At 42.8% G+C, this 26,771-nt stretch overlaps 2 protein-coding genes across 3 annotated transcripts; both read right to left on the reverse strand.

Annotated features, from left to right (window-relative positions):
• Window positions 1–489: 489 nt before the first annotated feature.
• On the reverse strand, window positions 490–5,195 carry rnf41 (ring finger protein 41). The gene is made up of 7 exons (XM_034590894.1): window positions 4,995–5,195; window positions 4,083–4,186; window positions 3,825–3,940; window positions 3,462–3,733; window positions 2,925–3,060; window positions 2,195–2,298; window positions 490–2,085 (listed from the first exon to the last, which is right to left on the reverse strand). Exons 3-7 carry the CDS (start codon window positions 3,912–3,914, stop codon window positions 1,731–1,733), a joined length of 957 nt encoding a protein of 318 aa, XP_034446785.1. The 5' UTR covers window positions 3,915–3,940; window positions 4,083–4,186; window positions 4,995–5,195; the 3' UTR covers window positions 490–1,730.
• Window positions 5,196–11,190: 5,995 nt separating this feature from the next.
• ankrd52a (ankyrin repeat domain 52a) lies at window positions 11,191–26,471 on the reverse strand. 2 transcript variants are annotated; one of them, XM_034590898.1, is made up of 28 exons: window positions 26,233–26,471; window positions 25,592–25,675; window positions 25,389–25,467; window positions 24,759–24,829; window positions 24,350–24,550; window positions 24,167–24,254; window positions 23,848–23,990; window positions 23,499–23,711; window positions 22,871–22,949; window positions 22,648–22,762; window positions 22,417–22,499; window positions 22,207–22,324; window positions 22,022–22,090; window positions 21,781–21,921; window positions 21,460–21,522; window positions 21,232–21,343; window positions 20,833–20,904; window positions 20,545–20,746; window positions 20,325–20,412; window positions 20,106–20,223; window positions 19,396–19,615; window positions 19,210–19,297; window positions 18,988–19,071; window positions 18,693–18,838; window positions 18,477–18,559; window positions 18,190–18,272; window positions 17,736–17,827; window positions 11,191–16,527 (listed from the first exon to the last, which is right to left on the reverse strand). In XM_034590898.1, exons 1-28 carry the CDS (start codon window positions 26,257–26,259, stop codon window positions 16,262–16,264), a joined length of 3,228 nt encoding a protein of 1,075 aa, XP_034446789.1. In that variant the 5' UTR covers window positions 26,260–26,471; the 3' UTR covers window positions 11,191–16,261. The 2 variants fall into 2 exon arrangements, with proteins under 2 accessions (XP_034446789.1, XP_034446788.1); XM_034590897.1 differs by having other exon boundaries at window positions 21,733–21,921; window positions 26,233–26,470.
• Window positions 26,472–26,771: the final 300 nt, after the last annotated feature.

Below are 26,771 nucleotides of genomic sequence, written 5' to 3' on the forward strand. Positions count from 1 at the left end.
TCTTATCCCAACCAACCACATCTCATAACGAGCGCAGAGAATAACAAGAGCCACAGACTCTGGTGGAGCCGTGATTTCACATTCCACTGCCCACAATGCTGAGGGATTAGTGGCCACAATGAGGACGAGGCTGTTCAGCAGAGGATGGCAGACGTGGAAAACATGTGGGTGTCAGGGTTCGAGGAGAGTGAGTCAGGTCAGACTAGTCAGACCCTCCTCCTCCTCCTCCTCTTCTCTGGGATTCAACTTCTCATTTTCTGGAACAAGAGCATTTCTCATCCTGCTCTTCCCCCTCGTCGCCGTAGTTTCTTTAAAGCCGAAGTCGTTTTCATCTTCAGACTTCACATCATGTTTTCAGCTGCTTCGCCCTAAAGGAACAAAGCTCCCCACAGATCTCTGAGGACATGATGTGGTAAAACAAGGAACTGCATTGTTCTTCGTAATTAAGATACATTTAAACTCATGTTATCCCAGTGAGAAAACACTTTGTTTTTGGGATGAAGTTTGTCATTTTATTACTTTGTCTGTACAACACAGTACATAACAGACACAAAACAAAAACATTAATAGGGAAAATAATAAAGGGCACAATTCAACTTATGTTCTTACTGCACTTGATTGATCTTTTCTACCACATGTCTGGAGTCTTGTTTGTCTTATATCAGCACTAAGTGACTAATGGTGAAACATTGTTACCTCTCAAAAAACCCATAAGAGTGACTTCACAAATATTTATACAATCTCCAAGCTGTGGTTCTCAGTGAAATGTCAGTGAATAGATGAATGATAACTGTGACGAATGAGAAGATCAGTGTGTTTCAGGATCACCTAGTACATCAGGTGGACCACCATGATTTGTCAGATAAAACTCGTTACACATAGGCATATCCTAAATGTTAAAATTGCAATTCAACCATTCAACTGGACCCAACATACAGAGTACGTATATATACACAACTGAGGCAACAAAGAAAACACAAAAAAAATCAAATTCTTCTTCCTGCAACGAACTTCAAATGCACCGAAAAAGGCAGATTTCCATACATCAAATGGTAACATCTTCAAGCATGTCTGTGTGAAAGGCAACACAATAAATAAAATCAATGGCACAGAAGGTTTTGGACAATCTAAACTGAGAAGCACGATGTCTTGTAAAATATTCACAGGAATCTAAATACTAAAAAAAAAAAAAAAAGAGAGAAGCAAGCACGCGAAAAAGAAACAACAGAGCCGACGTCCCTGCAGACGGTGACACAGGTCGACTGAAGACAACTGAGATTAACAGAAACCACGATCTAATTACAGTAATGGGAATAAGAGAATGACAGTTATAATTCAATATAGTATTTGTATTTACAAGCATTTATACAACTGCGGACATTAAATGGGGGCTCAAGCTTATTACTATATCAGGACATGGAGCAGAACAATCAGATCATATAATGCACTAAATATAAACCTTGTAAACATCACATCTCACCTCTCATCTTCGATATCAGTCAGATTAAGTTTATTTGCCAGGTTCATTATGTGTTTGTCCTTATTTTAAGGCATAGGTACGAAGCTTAGGAGTGAGCCTCTTATAAGATTCTTTTTTTTTAAATAAGCCAGAATTATTTGGAAGGTTTCACTCTGACGAGTAAAAAAAAAAATTCCTCGTCACAGCAAACAACCCCCCCCCCACCAAAACGTCCCCGCTTGTCTCTGGATCAGCTCAGTCAGCTGCACAGTTATAAGATCTCCTCCACGCCGTGAGCAAAGATCATAACCAGGCCGGGCTCCAGGATCATATCCTCCCCCATATGCTGATTCTCGCACGCCATCACCACCACGGCCTGTTTGCCAGGGATACGCTTGGCAACGTAGTTCTCATAGTAGCGTCTGTTCATCTGCCGCACCTCCAGGGTGGCCAGCCCCTGCGGCCAGTTGCGCTCGTGGGCGTTCTCGATCAGGTCGTTCACAACCGAGAGAGGACAGCCGCTGTCGATGAGGGAGCGTTTGATGACCGCCTGGAGCACGGCATCGGGGGTAGAGATCATGCCTCCCCAGCGCGTCACCCGGGCCGGCTGCATGGAGTTCACCCACCTGTTGGAAAGAAATAAACCACAAGAAAATCAAGGACTGAGCTGCAGCACCGGGACAACATCTACCTTAGAATACTAACTCTCTGATTGAGAAAAGACAGTTAACTTACTCTAAGATTTCATTGTATTCGATGCTTTCTTCGAGGTTTTGCAGGTTGGGGTTCGCACTGCGGATTGCTCTCATGTAGGCTTTCAGCAGCTGAATGTCTCGTTTCTGGAGATGAAGAGGAACCAGCTTCAGTGACTGATCTCACAAGACTTTCTAAAGCTAAACTGGGAGTTTATCACCGACTGATGTGACTGTCGGCTTGAGAGGATACACAAATCAGGGGGCAATATATTTCCAATCAATTCCTTTGGATCAGGTATTTTCACTTTTATTGGATTTAGAACAAATGTTGATTCTCAACTCTTTCAGTTCAGAGTCGATTCCATAATAAATATCATTCTCCTCTGTAATATTACATCATATTAAAGTATTAGTGTCACATCTCTCACATCAGCAGTAATAACGATATTGTGTTTAACTATGGTGCAGAAAAAAAGACTCAATGCAATGCACTTAAGTTTGACTTTTTACTGTTCAAATCTAAATTCATTACATTAAAGACTTTTATATATTGTTAAATCGGTTCTACTCCTAGAAATATTGTGTGTACATCGAAGAAACAATGAAGAACACAAGCACAACAAACACAAATCAAACAGATTTACACACAAACAGGAATCCATGTAATCCCGTATCAAGCTCATCACACTTACAGACGTTTGTAAACATTATGTTTCAGGACAAGAGCCATGTAGTATTTAAAGTTTCAACTTGGAGACCAATGTTCTTACTTGCTCGCCCAGCTGGTGTTTATGTTCTGCCACCGTTTTCTCCAGGTCGGAAATCTTGGTCTGTTGCTGCTGAACAACACTACGCAAATGTTTGATGCAGTTGTGGTTGGACTGTTCATCTTTGGGCATCTCGAGCCTGAGGGAGTTGGGGGAGAGGGAAAGAGGGGAAATTAATACCACAGAGAGAAGGTGTGACAAATTACTGCACAAGTATTTAATGGTGATTATTATCGCGATAATTTTTTTTAACAGGTCACATGGGTGAAAGGAATTCTTAATCACGCACGCCAGTATCAGTGAATGCAACTTTGGAAGAGCTACGACCACTTGTGATTGGATTTCCCTTCACTACTCTGTGTGCCAGTTAGTGGGTTCACTTATAAAGTTGAATGAATCCTCGGAGGCTGAAACAATCGCCCCCCCCCCCCCCTAAAAAAAAACAACCAACGATGGACTCAATCCAACGCCAATAGACGCTATATTCATGCGATCACCAAATCCCAGAGTACACTTCCTGCCCAAGTGGAAGCCACTCACCCACATCCCTCCTCACAGTTGACGGGCCGCTTGGGGTTGTGCTCACAGTCTTTGAGGTGCGACTGCAGCTGGTCCAGCCGCAGCGTGGCCGTGCAGCCAAAGGTTGCGTTGTCGCAGCTCATCTGGAGCTTGGACAGCATGTTGCGCATGATGCGGGGCACGGGCCGGAGGTGAGCGAGCGTCACCACTGTGCGGTCAACGGGGCAAATCTGCTGCTGGGCGAACCACTGCGTTATGCAGGCATTGCAGAAGGCATGCTCACAATGTGGAGCCTGGAGGGGAAATGAGAGCACAACGAATTAAGAAAATCAGGAAAAGTCAAGACGGAATTCAAGGTGCGTGATCTTTCGGACGTGGACTTGCCTGCACTGGTTCTTCTAACACTCCGCTACATATAGGGCACAGCAGGTCTTCATCCACCTCCCCTTGAAACCTCGTAATGTCGTACCCCATGGTACATCACTGGGACCCACAACCTCCTGAGGAACACACGACCAAGCAAATGGGAATTTCGTGAGTGTTAACTGTGAAAGATTTGGACAATGGATACGTTAACACACACACACACACACACAATCACACACACACACACACACAATCACACACACACTCGGAGCCTACCTCACTCACAAAAGGCCCCGGACGCTTCCATTCAGCTCCCGATGCACGGCTGATGCATCACATCCGGCAGAAATGATCTGTCCGACGGAAGAGACAGACGCTCCCTGCAAGAAACAAATGATCATGATGATTATTATTATCATATTCAAACAACAACTGACTGACTGGGTGGACTGGTGCATCGGGCTCACACTGGGTAATCCAGCCCCAGGGATCATAAATACAACATGGATGCAGCTGCAGACACGTTTGATTGGTCGTCAGTGACTTTCAAGCTTCCTCGTTGCAGTCAGACATGATGCAAGAAGAGGGGGAAAAGATCCAAGTGGCCAAAACATGTCATTATTAGATCAGTAGAATGTGAAGAGACACGTTCAGAGCTTCGTCCTTGATTCCCCCCAAAGCTGTGGGTTGGTTTTCCTCCTACGATGCTGCAGCAGCCACGTCTGGTGGAGAGGATCCTCTCGTCCCAGCTGACTGGTGTCTGACCTAAATTCAGAGGGAAGCAGCTTCATACTGGTCTGAAGGCGATTTCCAGAGCCCCTCCATCGTTCCCAGCATGTCCTGCACCCAAGCTAACCCTCCACAGGGACGCTCCGGCTCCCATCACTCCCACCGCGAACACCCCCCACTGGAGCTCCGTGGTTTTAATCGCCGTTAAAAGGTCCCATTGAGAGAAACCACCCGGTGCCTGAGTGACGTTGCCACGGTGGCTGCGCTCGTCATTAAATAAAAAAAGAGGCTAACGGTGGCTAACTAGCTAGCCCCCCCCCTGTTAGCGTCTGCGGGTGCCGTTGGCTTCCTCTGGCTGTTAGCCGCCGAGCTAACCAGACGTAGCTCCGTGCGGGGACAGCTACACGGGGAAATGTCCGCTTGCGTGAGGACACCGCATCGTGCGCGTGATGTACTTACGTGAACATGAAGCAAAATGGATCCCGGCCGCGACGTTTTCTGTGTTTTTCCTTTTGGACGTGCTACTGTTAGCTAGCAGCTCGTTAGCCACGTCCTGTGCTACATCCTACGCGTCTGCGTCGCCCGGACGGCAGCAGAGGTCTGACGTCATGACGCACAGTGGTACGCCGTTGATTGGTCGGTGGGTCTCGTCCGTCAGTCGGAAGCAGGAAGTAACCGACCAACCTTTAATTGAATGCTGCATTCAGGAGCTGTGTTAAAGGTCCAGTGCAAATTTTAAAGAAAAACACATGCAAACAGGAACTGATATATAACGAAAACAAGTTCATCATTTTGACAACACGTGCTCTGCAAAAGGTCACAACACATGCAAATACAGAAACGCGCTGCAAGTAGCGGAAACGACACGGGAAAAGTTTCCAGGGGAACCAAATAAGTGATGAACCTGACTGTAGTTCAATGCTTTGTGAAGTTCTATCACCACTGACGAGAAGCAGACTTCTATAACTTCACAAAGCATTGAACTACAACCTGGTTCATCACTTTTTTCGGTCACCTGGAAATATTTCCTGTCCTTTCCTGTCCAATTTGCAGCGGATTTCTTTATTTGCATGCATCGTCAAACTGATAAGGTGGTTTCCTTAATTTGCAGTGAGTTGAGCTCTCTCAGCCACTGTATGAAAGGGATCTATTTGCAGAAATTAAATATAAGATAATCCTAGTGATGTTTTCACTTGTGTTTCATCTCAATTGTACAAATTGTTGTTCTTTACCCCAGAACGGTTCCTTTTATATTTAAAAACTTTATATTTATATCAGAAGCAGATCCTCTCTATGGAGGCCGCCATGTTTTTTTTTACGGTGGCCCAGGCTGGACAAACTTTGAGTTTCTATGACAACTGAAGGCTACAACAGGTTCTCTTTCATGTTAGGAAGTTGAGGTGAGGGTTATTCAGCTGCAACATGCAACTTCACCCCTAGATGTCACTAAATTCTACACACTGAACCTTTAAGGTGTTTGTTCTTTTGTATTGATTTTCATAAAAAAAAAAAATGTCTTGTTTCAAATGGGTGTTCGACAAATATTAAGGTATACTGACAGTTAAGCTTTGTACTTTACATTCAAACCGTGTGTGGATAAAAAATCTTGAAATTGTGAAACTAAACTTCTTTCGGTTGTGACATTTTCACTCGAATTAAGACTCCAAGTATTCTCGGATAAAGATGTAAAAAAAAAACTAAAAAAAACTCATTAACCGTATAAAGCTTCATTTAGGTATTTGTGAATTTTACAAAACTAATGACTTCAACACAGAAATGTGAATACAACACAAATAACTCCAGACTTCGGAAATATTTAGCAATAGCACTTTATTGAACACAAACAACCCTAAGCCACAATACTGAATGACAAGACCAATTGGCTGCAGCAAACATTTTATAAAATAGATTCAGGTTTAATGTCACTAAATTGTTTTTTTTTTTCTTTTAACGTCAGAAAGACAGATGCAGGTTTTTCCAAAACAGTGAATGATCTTTTACATATTTAACATTTTTTTGTAACAAATTATCATTCACATGTTCACACAAAGGAATAACAAGGCAAAGTGCTTTCAGGATTGCATTGTCGAAAAAAAATAAAAATAATAAAGTCCTAAAACACAATAGAAGAATGAATGGCTTGAGGTTTGGGTGAGACAGTGGCAAAGGGCGGTCCAGTCCTGGACAAAGCATAGTCGGGGGGGGGGGGCTGAGGATGGTGGGTGTGGTTGTAGGGAGTGTTGGAGGGAGGGGGGGGTGGTTAAACCTCAAACCTTTCACCTTGTCATGTGCCCCTTGTCGTCGAACTGAATGTAAAATGTCGGGGCAGTTTGGAAACAGAAGACTATGAAGCAGAATTTGGTTCGACAGATGGATTCGAAGGCATACGGCTCGAGGGGCTCAAACTCACCCTCGTACAGAATTACAAATCCACCTCGCCATCTTCCCCCGTGACAACCCGTGGTACCATTCCAACTGCAGGAGCGATGGATGGCTGACCCCAGAATGAAGCTGTAAACGTTGAAACTGTGTATACTACAGGGCTCGACGGGGAAGTATACATACAAGAGGAGACCAAAGAAACACATGATATCAAAGAAAAGAAAAGAAAAGCCAATGGATGGTAATTCATTTTCTAAAAGATGATTCCTCGCCACTGAATGTTAAAGGGGATAGACTATCATCATAATCTGCATCTTAACATTGTCTGGCTTCACATTCCAGTGGTATTTTGTCGTATAAATGCTTCTCATAAATATTTTTTTCAACGTCAAATAGACAAATACACATACAGCACAACCAAGCACACCTTTTTTTTTTTTGTATGTATAACTACCATTGCTTATGATAAATCTGTATTCCCGTACTGTGATACACTTTTTTTTTACTCTTTTTCATTTATTTATTTTTTTAGAAGTCAGAACAGGTGGAGAGACAAACAAATACTCAAGGCTGCAAAACAAGGAGGTAGGAGAAATGCTACTGAAAAACAGCAAGTGATGCTAACATGATCGTTCACTTAAATAATCATGAGATACACCAGGCGTCGGCTCGACTTCTTGAACCATGCTACTGCCGACAGCTGCTATCCCAGTCGTCGTCTCGGGAGCGGAGTGTGACAACCGGAATTTCAGATTTTCCACTTTTGTAAAAATATCGTTAAGTCATTGGCTTAAACAACTTGAATTAAGATGCTCCAGGAATAATCTCAAGAGTCGAACGTGCAGGTTTCCTGACGGCGCCTGAGGCCGACTGGAGTAGCAGCTGTTTACTAACTAAAGAAATCTTAGAGGCCCACTCAGCCTTTAAAAAAGAAACATTTATCGTGTCTTTACCCTATATTTCCAGACTGGTTTTTCTTTAATGGGCTAATTTCAACAGAGTAACTTCATTGGTCCTGTCGTCATCACAGGTCTAGAGACCACGCTGCTGGTGATGGCATTGACTCCTTTAGACACAGTAGAGTAGTATATTTGCAGATTTGTAAATGAGGTAATCAGCGTTAGGCTAAGTAGGGAACCCTGTCATGGACACACATGCCCACTTCATTCATCAGCAAAGCAACAAAAGAAATCGTTCCTCAATCAGCGGGACAGGACTGTGGAAAATTAAATCAACTTTGGAATGTTGGGTGGACGAGCCAACTTTTTCTCCTCATTTTTTATTTTCATTTTATCTATTTTTTTTAAATTCCATTTCGTTTTTTGTGAAGGTGCACTGTGAAACCATTTGATTGTAACTCATCACATGCCCTGATTCAGAGTCCCTCTACTCATAATAAGGGCTCCTTTGTATTTCCCCAGATAAGCCACTCAAAGCAAAACAGGCAACCCATTATCTATCACCTCTACGCTTCTAAATTTGCGTTGAATTAAGGCTGCCTCAGCCGCAGGTCGCTGCCTGCTTTAAGTCCAGTCGTGAGAGGATTGTTAATAGCTTGTGAGTCGCAATGAGGTGGCAAACATCTACAGTGAAGCAGACTAAACACAAAAACATGAAAGGGGACAACCACGACTAAAATGTCACAGAACATGCAGTACACATCCTTTCTACAGTAGGCTATTTCTAATAGCACATTCAAGGGGGGGGCTCCTAATGGGAAAAATTCAGCGATATGGCTCTGCTTTAGAGTAACGGAGCTCGATGTGAGACTACTTCCATCGGGAGCTCGTGGAAGGAGCGAGTCGATAAAGGTGCTCCATCAGAAGATTGCTGCCTTATTTCACCTGCACAAACTCGGTTTGTGTCATTCAGTTCGACAGGTTCACCTGCAAACACCGGAACGTTTTTTTGAACATTTGTTTTCCTTCGTGTAAATACATTCCCCCCCCCCCAAAAAACACACATCTTTTGCTGGTGAAAACAAACGGCACTTTCAAAAGGGGAATGTTTCTCTAAAAACCACAATCACAGGACCTCCAAGTAACAAATTCTGAAAACACAGGCTATTATTCAGTAGATATAAATCTCATGAGTATCTTAACTGTACAAGCTTTAGGCTACACGCTGAAAAGGGAGGGACACGTAAGAACCCTTAATGCTTAACAATGAAAACAAATATAAGGCATTTCATATTTCCTTTTATCCGCATACGTCACTGACAGCAGGTTTAAATATTTTTGAGAAAACATTTCATTCAAGGAGGAAGAGGATGCATATACACATCTACACATGCAAATGAACATGTCTATCGGCTAGAAACCAGAAATCCAAACTACAATACCGTTTAAAGTCCATCTATCAGAGGAAAGAAAAAAACCTGCACCTACTCAAATCTACCGGGAAACTTGTGCACCTTCCTTTCTCCGAGCAGGCAGCTTTTAAAGTCTGATATTGATCACAGTTTTAAGAACGGAATATCACTCACTCCACTAGCAAACGTCACGTCTCTGGATACAAACAAGAGGACCACTTGAAATCCTTCATTTGCTACAGACAAGTGACTTTTGGTGTTAACAAAAAGGGCATATTAAATAAGATTTATTTTCAACCGAGGAAGCAATGATAAACACAAGGTTATTGCACTTTTATCTTTTTGTCTATTTCAAACGAGGTCAGCTTGAGAGAAGATGATTCATGCCTTAATGTCGTAGTAAGACAACAAATGTTACGTCACTTCTATAGTATGATCACACGGTTATTAACACTGCACACAGCTACTACTGCAAACCTACTTGTAGTCATTCTACCCTAAATAATACAAAAACAATCTCCACAATCAATTTGCAACACAGTCACAACAGTTTGCCTAAACTTGATCTTGAAATGCAGGTACCGCATCGTTTCACAACTCGGTTATTAATCATCGATGAAAACCAGAGAGTCGAGAAAAACAATCTGAAGCAGCTCTGAAAAATGGTCTTTCTACAGTTAATGTGTTACTGACAATCAATCCTCAGGTTTTCTGCACTCGATAGGAGGCCGATGGTTTTTCTCTCCAATGTCTTTTGCCTAAATTTGGTCTATAGGCTCCTGCTCTCCTCGGTGTTGGGGGAAGCCAACTAAGTCCAGAGGTGCCTTCTTTGGATTTGTGCTTTCGTACAATTGATCTCCATCCGTTCGACGTGTGATGTGCCCGTAATTGCATCAGTAGTGTGCAATTTATTCCGCCAAGCACTCAGTGACTGGAAATGCATCATTAAATCCACACAGAAGGAGTTACTTGGCTTTTTTTTTTTGTTTGAATAACTTAGATCACATAGGGTTGAGATATTCGTGCTCAGAGGGTGTATGAGTCTATGTACTGTCGTCATGTATGTTCAGTGTAATTTTGCTTTCCCCCCCCCATTATAAGGCTTCTGGGAAATACAAATGGAAGACCGTACCTTTCGGTAGTAACAAATAAAAGGCACCATGCCACCACTGTGCTCAATATTACACAGGTCCTATTGGTGGTGGGGAAATTAATAACCAAGTGTTCAGGCAGGGAGAAGTGGTCAAACTAGCATTAGTCATACAGTAAGATCTTATTGTTGTGATTTACAGAGGTAAGGTTTTATAGCTAGCTTCAGTTCCTACATTAAAATTAGACAGTACCCTTCATCCCATACGACTCGCACCAGATAACAGACTCATCTGTTGGTTGTAATGAAGAGACACATGTTCAAATTGTTACTATGCTTTTCTGTTCTTAAACAAAAAGGGGAAATTGTGCATGTTTAGGTTTGACATGCAAATATTGAAATGTTACACACACACACACACACACACACACACACACACACACACACACACACACACACACACACACACACACACACACACACACACACACACACACACACACACACACACACACACACACACACACAACAAGAGAGAAATGTACACGACTGGCATTAGGAAAACGCAAGAAGAAATCACAGAGGATCAATGTCAGCGGCGTCACAAAAAGATCAGTGATGAGGTAAAACTGCAGGTCCAATAAGAAGTACAAGGTGCAGTTGGCTGCCCTTTTGTAAGGTAGGAAACATCAGACATCTGCCGACACTAATCTAACACTTGCGCGTAGATACATCTCCGATTTAGGCTGGTTTAAGCAGAATTACACTACCCACGACAAGATGGATAACAAAAGTTTAACTCTTTGTTAGCATAGCTGTACAAGTTTTTTTTTTTTTTTTCATGAGAATTTCCTTTATTCCATCTAAATAGTTTGAGGTACACCACCTTTATCCCCAGTGTCATTTGGCCCTGGATAACAGAGAAGCCAAACTTGATTGTTTACAAGTGAATTCTGAATTCGTTCTTTCACAGTGGCAAATATGGCGATATCCTAACCTCTCAGAACAATCTCTGCACCGTGGCAACCTAGAGCTATGTGCTACCTCAATTGATTTGTGTGCTTCTCGACACCCGCAGACATCTTTAAGACCAAAATTAGCTCAAAAATATTTGTTTGCGATCCAACCAAGAAGCATAAATCTACAGGTGATGCAACTTATTAGGTTCTGCCAGGTATCGTTTCCATTTTCAGCTTTTAAGGCGAAAGGCTCAACAGTGGATCAGAGTTGAATTGAAATTTGCCATTTACTTCAAGTAAGAACCGAGACATCCATTGAGGCAAATCAATTCTATACTGTATAAACCATGCGTTTTCTTTTTTTTTGGGACATCTGAAATGTTTTTTTTTCCTCCTGGTAACACACACATTATAAACCATCTCGTTAAACACACACACACACACACACACACACAACCTAGGGATCACTTTGCCAATAGCAATCGAACTATATTCTCCAAAAAGTGTCCAATGATAAAATAGACTTCTACCCAACACCAAATTTGAACAGAATACTTGCATTAAATTACTAATATCCCATGCACATGTTTATAGTTTTCCTTTGACTAGAATAATTGGCGAAAAAAGACATGCAGCTCCAAACTCAAAATTGTAATAATCCTGCCTACTTCTGAATAAGTTACGGACCAAGTAAATATGATTTATGTCTAAAGGCAAATAAAGGTTTCTATGGCACTAAATGGGTGTAGCTTAGGTGCATTTTTGTCAAATATAGGCTATTTACGAGTATGTGTGATCATATCTACTGCAGACCTTTTCGTCCCTCTTGTTTTACTGTGCTCTAAGGCAAGTCTCAATGGAATGGATGAACATGAACGTTTAATTCTTCTGAACTCTGTTTACCTTGTAGGCTACACTCCACACAAATGTAGAGAGAGAAGAGTGACATCACACAACAGCAGGCCTATACTCCCAACAATAATGCCAACAAAAAATAAAAGAAATCACTATCCAGACCCTCGATGCAGGAAGACTACTACTACTTACTGAATATCATGTAGAGAAGTAGGTTATGACATGCTACCTGTATAATCGCATCTACGCACGACAAATGAAGAGCAACAGTTTAAAGTCGGGAGAAAGCAAATTGTCCTGCTCTAAACTGACCCTACATTCATTTCAGTCAGAAAAATTCATGGCTCAGATTTGATGGTCAGACTGTAAACTGCTTCAACATATGCATAAATCCATTGCTGCGTTACCAAGAGGTTTCCCTCTCTCCATGTTTTGGCAATCAGGCCTCATTTGTGACCAAAGATTATAACATCGAACCCGCATTCAATTCTTCCATTGGCATTTATGCTATGATTTACTGAATTGGCCTGAATGGATGGCAGTGCAATATTTGTGCTGCACACATTTTACACACACGCTCTATTGCTACAATTGGACCTTTCATTGCTTTCCGACTCCAGATATATTGTATATGCTCCGTTTGTTTTATCGTTAACTATATCAAAATTGTGATCTAGCTCCATGCACAATCACTCAGTTATCACTGGTATACACACACACACACACGCACGCACACACAAAAAAAAAAAAATAGCATGTAGAAGAATACTGTGATACAATAAAAGGATTCAGTTACAACTTGTATAGTTGCGAGGGACAATGGCTCCATGTACTGGTCAGATAAGGACATCACAAGAGAAAAAGATCCCTGCCTGAACAGACTGATCTGACAGCACCTACAGATGGCAGAGAGAGCATGTTGAGTATTTTGAGGAGCCTGCCTGAGGTGTGTGTTGAATCACTGGACTGACTTAAAGTGACCGAGGCCAGAGTCTGTATTATTAACAGTAGGCTGGGTAATGTAACCTTGTCACTTTGTCGGGCCGTTTGCCCAGAAAAAGAAAAACACAAAAAACGTCAGTGGGCAGTGGACACTGTCCCGAAGTGCTTGGAGACACTCGTTTGTTTTTTTTGTTGTTTTTTTTAAATAATGCATTGTTAGAGTACAATTTTTGTTGCAGCCTTTGCTTGTCTTTTGCAACCCTTCCTTCCTGTATTCAGCAGCAACACACATGCATGTAAACATAGGTACATACATTACATCTGCTCCTTTGCACACTTAGAACCTGAATGTACTAAAGTGCGTGCTTGACTATCTAATTAAGTGCTGTGGGATTAGGGTTAAAAAGGAATTAAATTAATAGAAGTTCCCATTAAAAATGTAGACATAATCATCCTGCTGAGATCTGATTGGATTAGTAAAGTTCTGCCTGCGGCTTCAGCACAGATCCTGAGATTACAAAAGAAAATTATGCACCTATCCCTAATTATGACAACAATATAACTGCTCTCCTGTAAATTAGAAAATGATCAAGACACCAAAGGCTGAGAGTCGCCGATTGGTTCTTATTCATTTCAGTCAGTTATGGAGGTTTTTGAATTGAAATGACGAATACAAATCTACTTAACTCACCGAGAAATCACTGCTCTGAAATGGACTTGTTAATTTTTGTTAATCAAATAAGATACGACGACGTGAACAACTTTTCGCAGGGGGAAAAATCAACAACATAGCCTAGTCTAGGTCCTCATCTCTCATCCAGTCAACTAATGTGTGCAATTGTGCCACTTCATTACCAGTGGATATGAAGTTATCACGCCAATGAAAACAATCTTACTCAGTGTAATTTAACCACCAGCGGATGGTTTGAAACAAAAGACAAAAAAAGACGACAAAATAGCATAGATAACATCTTAAAGTCACAAACAGCTCTAGTGGTCCGATACAATCATCTTTAGTATGCTTAGTACCAGAAATGGGATGAGGAAACAACATAATTAACACCAAAAAAGCACATATTTGGATTTCTGCTATTCCTGAAATCTAAACAACAGGTATTGGCCTAAGCGAAGATCCCCCTCCTTTTCCTCTTAGCCCTATTTGCTTCTAGAAGGGACACCAGCCCCCTGGTCATTGATATTGCCGTTACATATATATAGATATGCTGGGCAATGTTTTTGTTTTTCCACTAGACACTATGATTTGACCGTGTTCCATGCTGTCGCTATCAAATGGGTGGAAAGATGATCAGATTCAGGGCTCGTCATACTCTGTCATTATGCAATCCAACTGAAATGATGTGTTACGGAAGGCATGGGTCAAAAGGCATTTCATGGGATGCCACAAAGGCAGCCCAGTGCATTTGTGTTGACACTGACAGTAAAATGCCCGGCACACACAGAGCCATTCGTTAAGTCTTTAGTAATTTTTCATGAAAAAAAGGACAAGAATAATTAAATAAAAAAATTTAAGAAAAATCAAGAAAAATTCAAACACATTCCAGGGAAACAAAAGCCCTTGTGACAGTGATTGTCTATTCAATAATGTTTAACCAAAAAAAAAAAGGCCAAAAGAAAATATTGCTTGAAAACTGCCCAATAGAAAAAGCAGAAAATGCTCTTTTATCTTTCAGTTATAATAATTGATCAGAGTTGACCAGCGAGAAGCTGAGACATAAGCTGCTAGATGTTTGAGACTAGTTCACCCGGCTCTGACAAATACTCCTCATAGAGAGAGCTTGTAAAACGACGGTGCTGACGGCCGGTTCAACTTCAGAAACACAACAGAACAAAACTAAAAAAGTCATTCGTGCCAAAAAAAAAAACCGATTGCTCTCTTTCAATAATTAGGCCAATGGAATTCTGAAATCTTTTCCCCCAAAAAAATAAAACACACCCTCCAAAACATTGTTAAAGAGATGGGAAATAAATTGAAATGGCTTGTTCATTTATGTGCTCAGATATATGACGCTTTGATGAGGTGTTGTTGGCAGATATTACTAGTAAAGCCTTCATCTAGAAATAAACAAGGCCTCAGTCAGTCACTATCCTACGGTAGTTCTCTAGTCCTACAAAAAGAGAACATTAGGCCTACGGACCCTGGGTGAAGATGAAGCAGCTGCTAAACGAGTTGACGAGGTATATCAAGATCTATTGTCTTTCTCTATACAGTACAGTTCATCTCAAATAAATAATTTATAGCCATAGTAGTGTTGATCAACTTTGGTCATAACTTATATGCTTAGAAACATTCTAGCTTAACAAACACTTATTTAGCATCTTTAAAACATGAAGTCAGCATTAAGAGCAAATCGATGTCCCAATGCCGACCCGAGCACGCCGCTCCTTTGGAAGGAGACATGCTTTTGTATTCAGCAGCGGTACCAAATCATCTTAAAATGCCAAAAACGATTCTAGGCTGTACGTTTAAAGTACACTATGGAATTAACATCTTTGTGACCCTTTTTCCAAATTTCGGATTGTACTGTAGTACACAAGCATTGCACTCTTAAGCAAAATTTAGATTTTCCCTTGTGTGGTTCCTTCATAAAATTCTAAGCTAACGGACAATTAAAAACAAAAAAATTAAAGAAAGAAAGAAAACAAAAATATCACCAAAACACAAAGAAACTCTTTGATCATTCTTTTGGGAAGGCTGTATGTTCCTCTACAAGGTCACCACATCGGATTAAATATGATATGACTTTTATACTGAGTGATATGAAGATAAAAAGACAGTCGAGGATACAGAGATTTCCATGCTCTTAGATGTTGGTTATATAATTATGTCGACATGGTTTTAAAGGGTTAAATGATTTCGAGGTGTCCAGATTGCTCGTGTTTGTTTTGGATGCCGCACTTTATCTTGAGTGACCTTGTAGAGCAAGTGGCCTCTACGAGTTAAGCACTACTAGGAGATGGAGGAATGGGATCTAATTGCATATTAGGTTTGACTGCACCTCAAGAGAAGACCAAACACTCACGCACACACAGACGCACAAACACATACATACACAGAGAACAGACGTGTGGGTGGGTGCTCTCCTGGTCCTCTGGGCCATGTTAAAGGGAGTCACCCCCTGGTGGTGATGATGGTGATAGCAGCTGACTGAGGGGGGTGCACACGACCTCACTCAGACAGACACCCATCCAGGCCAACCGGTGCACCGTGACGGTCTTTGACGTAGCCGTTGTGGAGGCCGTTGCTGGGCAGCGGGGCGCAGGCGGCGGTGATGCCGCAGTGCTTCAGCAAGTTGAGACCCGGGGATGGGGAGACGGTGGGAGAGGAGCAGGAGCAGGAGTCCCGCTGGGGGAAAGGCTTCATGGTAGAGAGGATCAGAGCCAGGCAGTCAGCCACGTCTTTGTTGGGAGCACAGGCCAAAGCTGGGGTGTGGCCTGATTGAAAAAACCTCACATTAATACACACATACTGCCTGAAAACCAGGTGAAGTACACTAAGTAAACTTAACAAAGCTGCTCAAACAAATGGATTAAATGACTGTGTGTAGTGGCAAAGGTTTTGCTCGTAGGGAGGAATCCACAGAGAATCAATCTGCAGTTTCAATCAGTTCAGTGTTTGGTTTTAAGATCTGCAACTTTCCCATTTGGGTTAAATCAGGCTGCACCAAAACCTCTAAAAACCTAATGTTTGCTCTCTGCATAACATGAAATGACACAGATGGAGGTTTATAACTCGCTGGGGAAGATAATGGATCGTTTAGCAACTAAAGAGCCGAATATTTCCCTCATGAGTTATAAAGAAAGAAAAACAGAGCTGGTTGGACTCCCACAAAAACATCGACAAATTTGATGATTAGAGATGAAGCAGCAAAACATGCTTCCAATAACTGGAAATGAGACAATACAGTTATTTACAATAGATTTAACTCAAGTAGAAGCAAAATTTCTTCTAAAAATATACTAAGATAAAAGTAGAAAATAGAGAGTGGGGGGTATAAAATGTTTTGTGGTGATAATGATATATGGTCATAAAACGATTAAATTAAACATCTTTAAACCACCAGGCGTTTACACATCAGTATTTCAATATATAAACTCTGTTCCCAGGTGAGAACTGCACTGAAAGCCACCAATAAATTCCAGCACGGCACTTTGCAGCCTGTACATACAACTGATAATTATAAATATAAACTCGGCTGGCAGTTTATTAAGTGCACCTCGCGAAAAACTAATGCAGTATAATACAACACTTCTGCAATAAATCCTCCTCTCATGCAGGTTGTAATGTTGAGTTTTTAATCAAAATTCCCCCGGAGAGATGTAAATTCAACTGTGTCATCATTGTGGAGGCTGCAGTCTGTGGAACTGTTGAGCTGAGTTGCATTATACAGACGTTTTTCTGCTATTTTTCCTACTTTAGTTGATATAAATGGGGTGGACTAAATAATAGAACCACCTGGACACTGTTGGCCCACAGATTTGGTGCAGCATTAGTTTTGTGTCCGAGTTTTTCTTACTCTACATTTTGTCATGAAGATTTTAAATGTAACTCATCAATTTGAAATGTCGGTAAATGGTCTCCTTGTAAAAAAAACTACACACAAAAACCCATAAAGGTCAGACAATATTTCAGAGTGACTCACCTTCCTCATCCACAGCCAGCACAGTGGCTCCTCTGCTCAGCAGTGCCTGCACCACCGTAGCCAGGCCATTACGTGCTGCGAGATGGAGGGGCCTGGAAGAGAGCGAGGGAGAAGTCTGAGAGACAGCCGGCGGACCCAGTATCCAACAAATAATCAACAACAACATCAGAACATGTAAATAACACTGTACACTTTAAATGAATCATCCAGCCTTAAAGTGGTGGTAATGCACAATTGTCTTAAATAAAAGATGGATCAATTACCATAGAGGATATTAAATTATTACTTTCTTATAAAAATGATTAAATCGAAGAAAGAACACTGGGACAAACGTTTCCTGTATTTCAATAGTTTTAGGCCTAGAAGCACTTTGGTGTAAAACATAGTACAGCCAAGTTTTAAAACTTTTGTCACCCCATTCGTTCTTAGCTTATAAATGTTACATGGTTCTCACATTTGCAGAGCACTGTTGGTGGCATTTATGAGTGTGGGACTGTGGATTTCTCCCAGAATCAGCAGGGCACACATCTCATGAGCCTGAGGGACAAAACAGAAAGACAATACATGAAGACGGATCTCATCATGCTCGGTTGATTTTCTATCTATTTAACATAGAAGCATTGCTCATTTAGGGGAAACTTTACTTGGCTAAGTGCTCCGATTCCTTTTAGCCGTCGTGGTGGTAATGCTCAGAGCACCAGAGTGGAGCTTTAGGATCTAGTTAGTAATTTTGCTGCGTACCTTGCTGCAGGCCAAGTGCAGGGCAGTGTTCCTGTTGTCATCCAGCAGTGTCAGGTCAGCCTTGGCCCGGTGAAGGAGGATGGCTGGTAAACACCACGACACAAAGACATTTATTTCATGCAACTTCAATGGTCCTGATGAGACAGTTGTTGTGAGAGGACCACAACAGACCGAGTCCAGTGTGGGACGTACAACGATGTATTGTGTTAAACTTACCGACAGTGCCACTGTGTCCCTTGTCAGCAGCTACCATCAGAGCAGAGCGTCCATGTTTGTCCACTGCGTTGATCTCTGTCCCGTGGCGAAGCACGAGCTGAAGTCCTGCGACATCCTCAGCAAATGCAGCAGCATGCAGTGGGGTCCTACAGGCAAACACAGAGACAGTCCAATGTATGATCAGCGCTACGTGTCGGCAGTTCCAGTAAAAAGCTCAGGGACTTTTTGGAGATAGAAGAAACATTTGCAGTAACAATATTAAATGTATAATGCAGTATCTCTTCTGCAGACTGACCTTCCTTTGGCATCTCTGGTGTTAATCATCTGGACCCCAGCAGACTCCAGCAGCCTCTCTGCTGCACCGCTGTGGCCATTCATCCTACAAGCAAGCAGTACGTGTTAATGAAATGCTGGTTTCATCTCAACCTACTTCAGGGATTGTATTTTTATTTTTTTGTTGATGAAAAGTACATAGATTTGACACTAGGAGAGGCGCTTATGAAAAGTAAATACTCACAGAGCACAGTGCAGGGGGGTGAAAGGGTTTCCCTCTTCATGGATAAATGTTTTAAATTCAAGTAAAACCTCCAAACAGTCTTCATGCCCTGAGAATAAACACATGCAGCATTACAGGGGAAAGACGGACGAAAGATGTTACAGTGAGTAATTGCAAATAGAGACAAGTCGATCCAACTGAGCTTACCGTTGTAAGCAGCCCAGTGTAATGGGGTGTATTGTTTGTTGTCCAGCAATTTATCTTGGGGGTCTGTTGCCATGGCGGCCTGCACCAGACTGGCCATGATCTCTGTGTGGCCTCTGGACGCAGCGTAGTGCAGCGGTGTCCGACCCTGGGTGTCCATACACAGTGCAGTAGCTTTGTGCTCCAGCAGGGCTGTCACACAGTCGTCATGGCCCAACACCGCCTGGACACAGACCAGAGGGGATGAGACAAACTGTTACATGGACATAATAACTATGTCATCATGTCTATGATTATATAAATATGTATCATCCATTTTTTTTAATTATAATTCTCGATCACAGCAATATTAATTAGATCTGGGTTCCTGGACAGAGACCGAGTCTATTACAAGATTAAAGACATTATTCAATGAAAGCCTTAATTTGTGTCACCCATGACAAAGATTAGTTCCTAATTAGGACAACTGTTGCTCTGATCCCTCAGATACTAACAGATGGTGCTGTTAGGAATTTGAAGAAGCTTCAGCCATCAATTCTTTAATGTTAATGTCTGTTTGCCAACGTGGTGACGTGGCAACTCTGCAAAATGCAGCTTTTCATTTAAATTAAAGATCTTTAGATTGCCTATTATTGTTGTTGTTGACACTTCACCCAACATTTACACTTGCATTAGTACAGTACGTAGCCACATACAGAGGCTTGGAGACTTACCCCTCTGTGCAAAGCTGTGCTGCCCCTCTTGTCCTTGGAATCTGGCAAGGCACCCTTCTCCAACAGGAAGTGGACACAGTCGGTGTGACCTCCCTGAACAGCGAGCATCAGAGCGGTCCTAAAAGTGACAGGAATAACAATTAAGAGGTGTATTTTCACTGTTGGCCCATTGGGCAAATTAGCTTTGGGCAAAAACACAGCAGAGAAAAAACAACTCACTGTCCAAATTTGTCCGCAACGTTGGTGAGATCCCCATCCTCCCCATAATCAATCATCATACGCAGGCAGTCTGAGTGGCCATTGGCAGCTAGTATGAAACAAAATATAAGATATAAAATCTTAAATATACATCTTTAAACATGAAACAGACTAAATTCATGAAGATAACAATCAGAAACAGTTGCAGTAACTTGAAATATTCCAGCAGAAAGTGCTGTACCTGCAACATGAATTGGAGTCCACATGAGACGGTTGTCATTGAGGAGACAGGAGGCTCCCTGAGCCAACAGCACCTCCACACAGCGGGCGTAGCCTTTCTGAGCGGCCAAGTAGAGCACAGAACGACCTGCAGCATCCTGCATGTCCACATAAGCTGCAGTCTCTGTCAGCACACGCAGCGCCTGCCAGTGGCCCTTGTCAGCCTGAGGGGGGAACAGGAAGTCAGTAACAACTTTAACAATTTAGTCGAGGTGAATAGGACGATCTCAGTCGGGTGTGAAAAACTTACAGCAAGATGCAGAGGACTGACTGGAATGCTGCTCTCTATGTCTCCTAGTGCATTAAAGGACATCTCCAGGAGCTAGAAAGGAAAAAACAGAGACTGGATTTTATTAAACCAGCTATGTAGAAATATTCCTCATTTTGGAAGCCACCACATTAAAAGTCCACAAGTCAATGTGTATTAAGAATAAGTGAGATTAGAGATTGTAAAATAAATATAATTTTCAAAAGACATTTGAACATTATTAGTATCAAAATTTATGTTTAATGACCATAACTCTTTAGGAACTTAATAAATGAGTAATTGATTGCAGCACTTGAAACATATTATTGAAAATATATGAGTATTTACTGTCTGTGCTAAGTTATGTGGTTAGGTGATCACAGACTGAACAGAAGTACACACCAGCTCCAGGTTTTGTTTGTTGCCATGGTAAGCTGCATAGTGAACAGCACTGTAACCCTTTGTGTTGACCATCGATGGATCAGCACCGTTGTCCAAAAGATGCTCCAAGCAGCTAATACAAAAAAGACATCAAAAGTAGAGGGCGGTTAAGAAGAGCAGCCTTTTATACAACATCACATTGGTCATGGGCAGATGCAGGAGAGAGAAGACGAGAATACATTTACTCACAAGTATGACTCCTTTGCCTCGTCCTCATCGTTCTGATGGTTCGCGGTAAAATGACGATCAACTCTGGAAAGAGCAAGAAATTCACTGAGTCAATAAACATCCTTTAGGTCAGTGTAACATTAACATCATATTTTTAGTCAGTTGCATTTCTATCTAAAATATTTACTTTGAGCTCAGACATGAATGAGAACACGCACGCTCAGACACACAAGGTCAAGAAACACATTTTCTGGTTCACTAACGGAATTTGAAAAAAAAAAAAACTGCATTCACTTTTGGTGGCTTGTGCTCCTACAGAAGGAGAGAGACCAGTTTTCCAACCTGCTGAAGGCTTGGGACGCGGCAGAGTAGTGCAGGGGAGTACAACCTGTTTGGTCAGGCTCGTTGACCTCAGCGCCAGCGCTCACCAGGGTCACAGTGCACTGGTACCTCCCATTAGCAGCCGCATAGTGCAACGGTGTCCTACAGGCAGGATGCAAGGAGCAAGAACACAGTCACTCTGAATGCTTGTTTGTATTCAACATGCAGAGAATCTTGCTTTTACGGATGAGCGAGAACTCACCTTCCCATTATGTCCCTCTTGTTTAAGTCGGTACCGCTACTTAAGAGCAAGTTCAGACATTCAACATTTCTGTGAAGACAGACGACCATGACAGGAAATTAAGTGTGAGCAACCGACGACCTGTGACAGCATAATATCTTAAGTCACTTTAATATTCAAGTGCCCGAGCAGATTGTGTATTTTACCCTCCAGAGGCAGCAGCGTGTAGACAGGTCCTCCCAAAGTTGTCAGGGGTGTTTATGTCAAACCCAGCGGATAGTACATGCTCCTTACTCATAGATGAAACTATACTATACAGCTGACCTGTAGGAAAAATGAGGAATCAGCTGGCGGTTAGCGCTACGTCAAAGTATAAAAGATTAAATGTTCCAAGCGTAAACATTCATGGAACAAACCTGAGGAGAGTAACTTGCGACAACAGTCTGAAAACCCGTACAGCACAGCTAAGTGCAAGGGGAACATTCCATGGATCCCACGTCTACAAAAACCAAAATAGACACAGGACAAAACGTTAGAAACATTTCAAAAATGTAACCCTGCTGTAACCCACAGCACGTTGCACATACATTAATGCTTCTTTGTATTAAAGTACTCATCAGTGCTACCACTTAAAGCTTTTTTGATACCTGGCCGTGTCTGCTCCATTGGTCATTAGAGTGCTGATCAGCAGTTCATGGCCATACTTAGCAGCAACGTGGAGAGGAGTATTGCCATACTTATCCACGCAATCAATTTCCCCACCTGATGGAAAGCAGAAAAGAGGGGCTCAGTGAAACACACGTGAGGAGGAGAGAAAAGCCAGCGGCAACATGTTCCCACAGATCAGTCAGAGAGCAAAGTCATCGTTACCATTTTGGATGAGGATCTGAGAGCGTGTGAAGCGTCCGTGAATGGCTGCCATGTGCAGGGGGCTCTTCCCTTCTTTGCTCTGTGACAAAAACCATATAATTTAATATTTAACATAGAACAGAGATAAGAATACAACTTTACTGCTGTGAGAGACTTCAGAAAACTGCTGCACTAGCAAATGTGGCTGATTTGATAGATCTCCATCGCATTTTACAGTTCAGAGTTTAAGTGCGACAAAGACTATCATGCACATCACAGGCTTTTACATTTTCTGTGGAACACAAGCAAGAGCTCATTCCTCTCTTACTGGCATGTCTATCTACAAAATGACAATTAATAAATCCCTAAAATATTAAATATATTAGGAAATAGCAAACTACACTGTTTGCATTTTCTCTGACAGATAGTTATTTTGATAGATAACATCTATGTAAGCTGAAAATCTAATTTGTATAAATCCTTTCTTCTATCATGACATTTTCGTTCTCACACACTATTCTCACACCTATCATAGCAACATTGTCACATCTGACAGCTAAATGCGTGTATGAAAAAATCTCCACCATTGCACATCTATACAAAATGTTCTCCATGTCAACCCCCATGTATTTATTAGACCGTTTCATACCTGCTGGTTGACATCTGCCCCATTGTTGACCAGCAACTCCAGACACAGGGCCCCGTTGGTGGAGACGGCAGCCAGGTGCAGAGGGGTGTAGCCGCACTTGTTGGGCTGGTTAACATTAGCTCCATGGTTCACCAGCTCAGTAGCCACAGCCTCCTGCCCCATGTAGCAAGCCACATGGAGCGCAGTGTTTCCAAAGCCATTGGGCTCATCAATCTGACGGTGGCCGACAAATATGACACAAGATCAGACTATGACCGGTAATCCAGACTTCAGCTGCCCAAGATAGACGACTAATGTTTTATGTTTAAAAAAACAATCAAAACCAACAAACTGAATGTTTAACACTCACCTCTGTCCCCATCCTCAGTAGGTACTTTACAATTTCGAGGTGACCACTTGCAGCAGCAGCATGGAGAGGTGTGTAGCCCTGCTTATCCTTGCAGCTCTTGTCAGCACTGCGGGACACCAGCAACTTCACCACCTCCACATGCCCTAAGGGAAACACAAAATGACGAGCACATCAGTATTATAGACTGCGAGTGAAGGACTTGGCCGTGTTGTTGCTCTTAGTTTGAGTAACACTGTCCCTGGATAATAGAGCTTTTACTGTGATTTTACATGGAAATTGAGTGCTGAGCAGCACTGTAGAGAGAATGAAAGTCACTCACCCAAGTAAGCAGCACAATGGATAGGCTGTCTCTCCTTCTTATCAATGGCACTCAGGTTGGCCCCTTTGTTCAGCAACAGCTTCACCATCTGTAAGACAAGTAAATTGGAAAGTTGAGGCATCTATTTCCAAATGTCATTAATTAAGACCTCACAAGGGTTCACACACACAACTGAAATCTCACCTCTTGGAACCCACTCTGAGCAGCGTGGTGCAAAGCAGTTCTGCCCGTGCGATCTGCCATGTTCAGGTTGCTCAGCTGGGTCAGCAGGGCCTCTGCGCAGCGGGTGGCACGGTTGGCAGTAGCCACATGCAGTGGCGTCTGCCAGAACTTGTCTCGTGCATTTGCTTCTGCTCCGCGCCTCAGCAGCAGACCCACTGCCCTCTGGGGGGAGGACAAAATTACATGAGCTTAAAGTATATATCATCGCTGAGGTTTGCCGCATTTCCTTTACAGTTTTTTGGTGCATAAATTCTAATGAGTTCCATAATCACCGTGGGTGAATATATAATAGAAGTAGAGGATGATGTCACCTCGCTGCAAGATAATTAGACTCTCTGAAATGAGAAAAGGATGCGAGTTGATCACTTACTTCATTCCTGGAAGCAGCTGCCCTGTGCAATGGGGTCAACCATATGTGGTCTTTAGCATTAACACTGGCACCTGGCAGACAAACAAACAAAAACAAATCATTCGTAAAAGGCATCACATGCATTTTGCAGCTGAAAGGTCTTTGCACAACAAATGTGTATTTTTGTCTGAAACCGTGGCATGGAAACAGGTTGGATTTGCTGCGTTTACCGCATCTGTCAGAGGTGTCTAGAGAGTTGCCTGCGCAGATTTGACCTCCTGAAATGGACTTGAAAGATCAGAAGAGGAAATTCTCCTTGTTCATGGCGGCTTCTCGTGATTGGACAGACCCAACCAAAACTCATCCTCGCTGCGGGACTCCATTTTACCTCCTGGTGCGAATGTTAAGATCAAATAGCGTAATAACACACATCAGACTCAGTGTGCAAGGTTTCTGTGCGTGACGATTTCTTTTGGCTTGAACGCACATGCAAAATCCAGACTTGTTGTGCAAAGACCTTCACGCTGCTTCCCAGGGATTTAACAGTGGGGATATGAATCAGAGAATATCCTGTGCACCGTTCTCCTGTGATGGAGGATGACAGATGGATAACACACAGCCAGAAATCAGCAATGCATGCAGCTCACTCACCTGATTCAATGAGGAGGTCCATTATATGGACGTCACCCACGCAGGCAGCAGCATGAAGTGGCGTACGGCGCTCGTGGTCCTGGAGGAAAGAAAATACACAATGACGTTTACCATGTTGGGATATGTGGGGGGGGGGGGGGGGGGGGGGGGGGGCTGGGGGTGCACGTCCTGCACAGTATGAACTACATGTACTTCACACGTACCAGTGCATTGACATCCTCCTTTTTGTGCAATAGTAGTTGAAGTTCTTCAGCATTACGGTTGAAGATGGCCTGGACCAGAGGAGGCTGCAATGCAACACACACACACACATCAGCCAAGTTAACGTTGCATAAAACGACGCTGATCGGTGACCATCCATCACACTTAACCTCTGAGCGGGTTCAATCCCCGTTAAAATCAACCGTACTCTTCCGTGAAATCGCAGTTGCACCATCAAGCAATTAAATGTTGCATTCAATGCGTTTGTTGCGTGTAATTCTTGTGCGATTCTCGTCAATTCCAGCAAATACTCGCAGCCCTGACCGAGGCCTGCAGGCCCCTTATCCCTATTACGTGAGCTAGCCGCACGGCTTTAGCTAGCAGCCCGCTCCGGAGCTGGCCCGGACCCAGAGCACGGCCTAGACCGGAGCGGGCTACAGCGGCCGTGCTCCCGTGTGGAAGCGGCTGCTCGCACGGTTATTAACACACCACGATGCTTCGTGTCCGCTGCAACAACCACGAAGCATCGAGGAAAACAAGACGCCGCTCGGCGAATACGACGGAGAGTGTTGCGCACCAGAGCCGCTGCGTCCCAGCAAATAGACTGCGCCACGGCACAAACACGGGGCGCCTGGTTTTTTACCTGGTCTGCGATGTTGAGGACTCCCATCTCCCAAACTCAGCCCGGACGGAGCTCCTTCATGAGGATTGAACTACGAGGTAAACTGCGGCAGGCTACTGGCTCCACCGTTCAGACGACACCCATCGCTGGAGGCGAACACAAGTGCGGGCTCGGTCTGTCACTGTTGTTGTCTCCGTATCCAGCGTCTGAGCTCACGATCCCGGCTACGACTGTGATGACGGTCCGCCTACAGGCGTGGCGGCACCACAGTGACACCGGGCGGCTGGGATCGGTACAGCAGCAAGCACACCACATAGAGAGAGAGACAGATGGATGGATAGATAGATAGATAGATAGATAGATAGATAGATATACATTAAAAGTGTTTTGATTATTATTTGAATTTTGATTAGCAATCAGACTATGTAGAGAATCTTCTTTGAGTTGTGCGTTGTATGTGTTGACAGTTTATGTTGTTGTGTTTGTGGTGTTGCTTGTTGTTGTTTGGTCAGATCAGCAGGTCAGTCAGGGAGAGTGAGAACAGGTTTGCTCGATCAGAT

Source organism: Hippoglossus hippoglossus, chromosome 7 (assembly GCF_009819705.1).
Source record: "Hippoglossus hippoglossus isolate fHipHip1 chromosome 7, fHipHip1.pri, whole genome shotgun sequence".
NCBI classification, from domain to species: domain Eukaryota; kingdom Metazoa; phylum Chordata; class Actinopteri; order Pleuronectiformes; family Pleuronectidae; genus Hippoglossus; species Hippoglossus hippoglossus.

Excerpts from the sequence above, each read along its gene's own strand:
- rnf41 (XM_034590894.1), bottom strand. The coding sequence starts at position 3,914 with ATGGGGTACGACATTACGAGGTTTCAAGGGGAGGTGGATGAAGACCTG. Across the intron at positions 3,734-3,824 it reads TGTTAGAAGAACCAGTGCAG|GCTCCACATTGTGAGCATGC; the intron begins GCAAGTCCACGT and ends TTTCCCCTCCAG. Across the intron at positions 2,299-2,924 it reads AACACCAGCTGGGCGAGCAA|AAACGAGACATTCAGCTGCT; the intron begins GTAAGAACATTG and ends CTTCATCTCCAG.
- ankrd52a (XM_034590897.1), bottom strand. The coding sequence starts at position 26,259 with ATGGGAGTCCTCAACATCGCAGACCAG. Across the intron at positions 21,922-22,021 it reads AAGAGGGACATAATGGGAAG|GACACCGTTGCACTATGCGG; the intron begins GTGAGTTCTCGC and ends TCCTGCCTGTAG. Across the intron at positions 18,560-18,692 it reads GGGACACAGTGGCACTGTCG|CCATCCTCCTTCACCGGGCC; the intron begins GTAAGTTTAACA and ends GGTGTTTACCAG.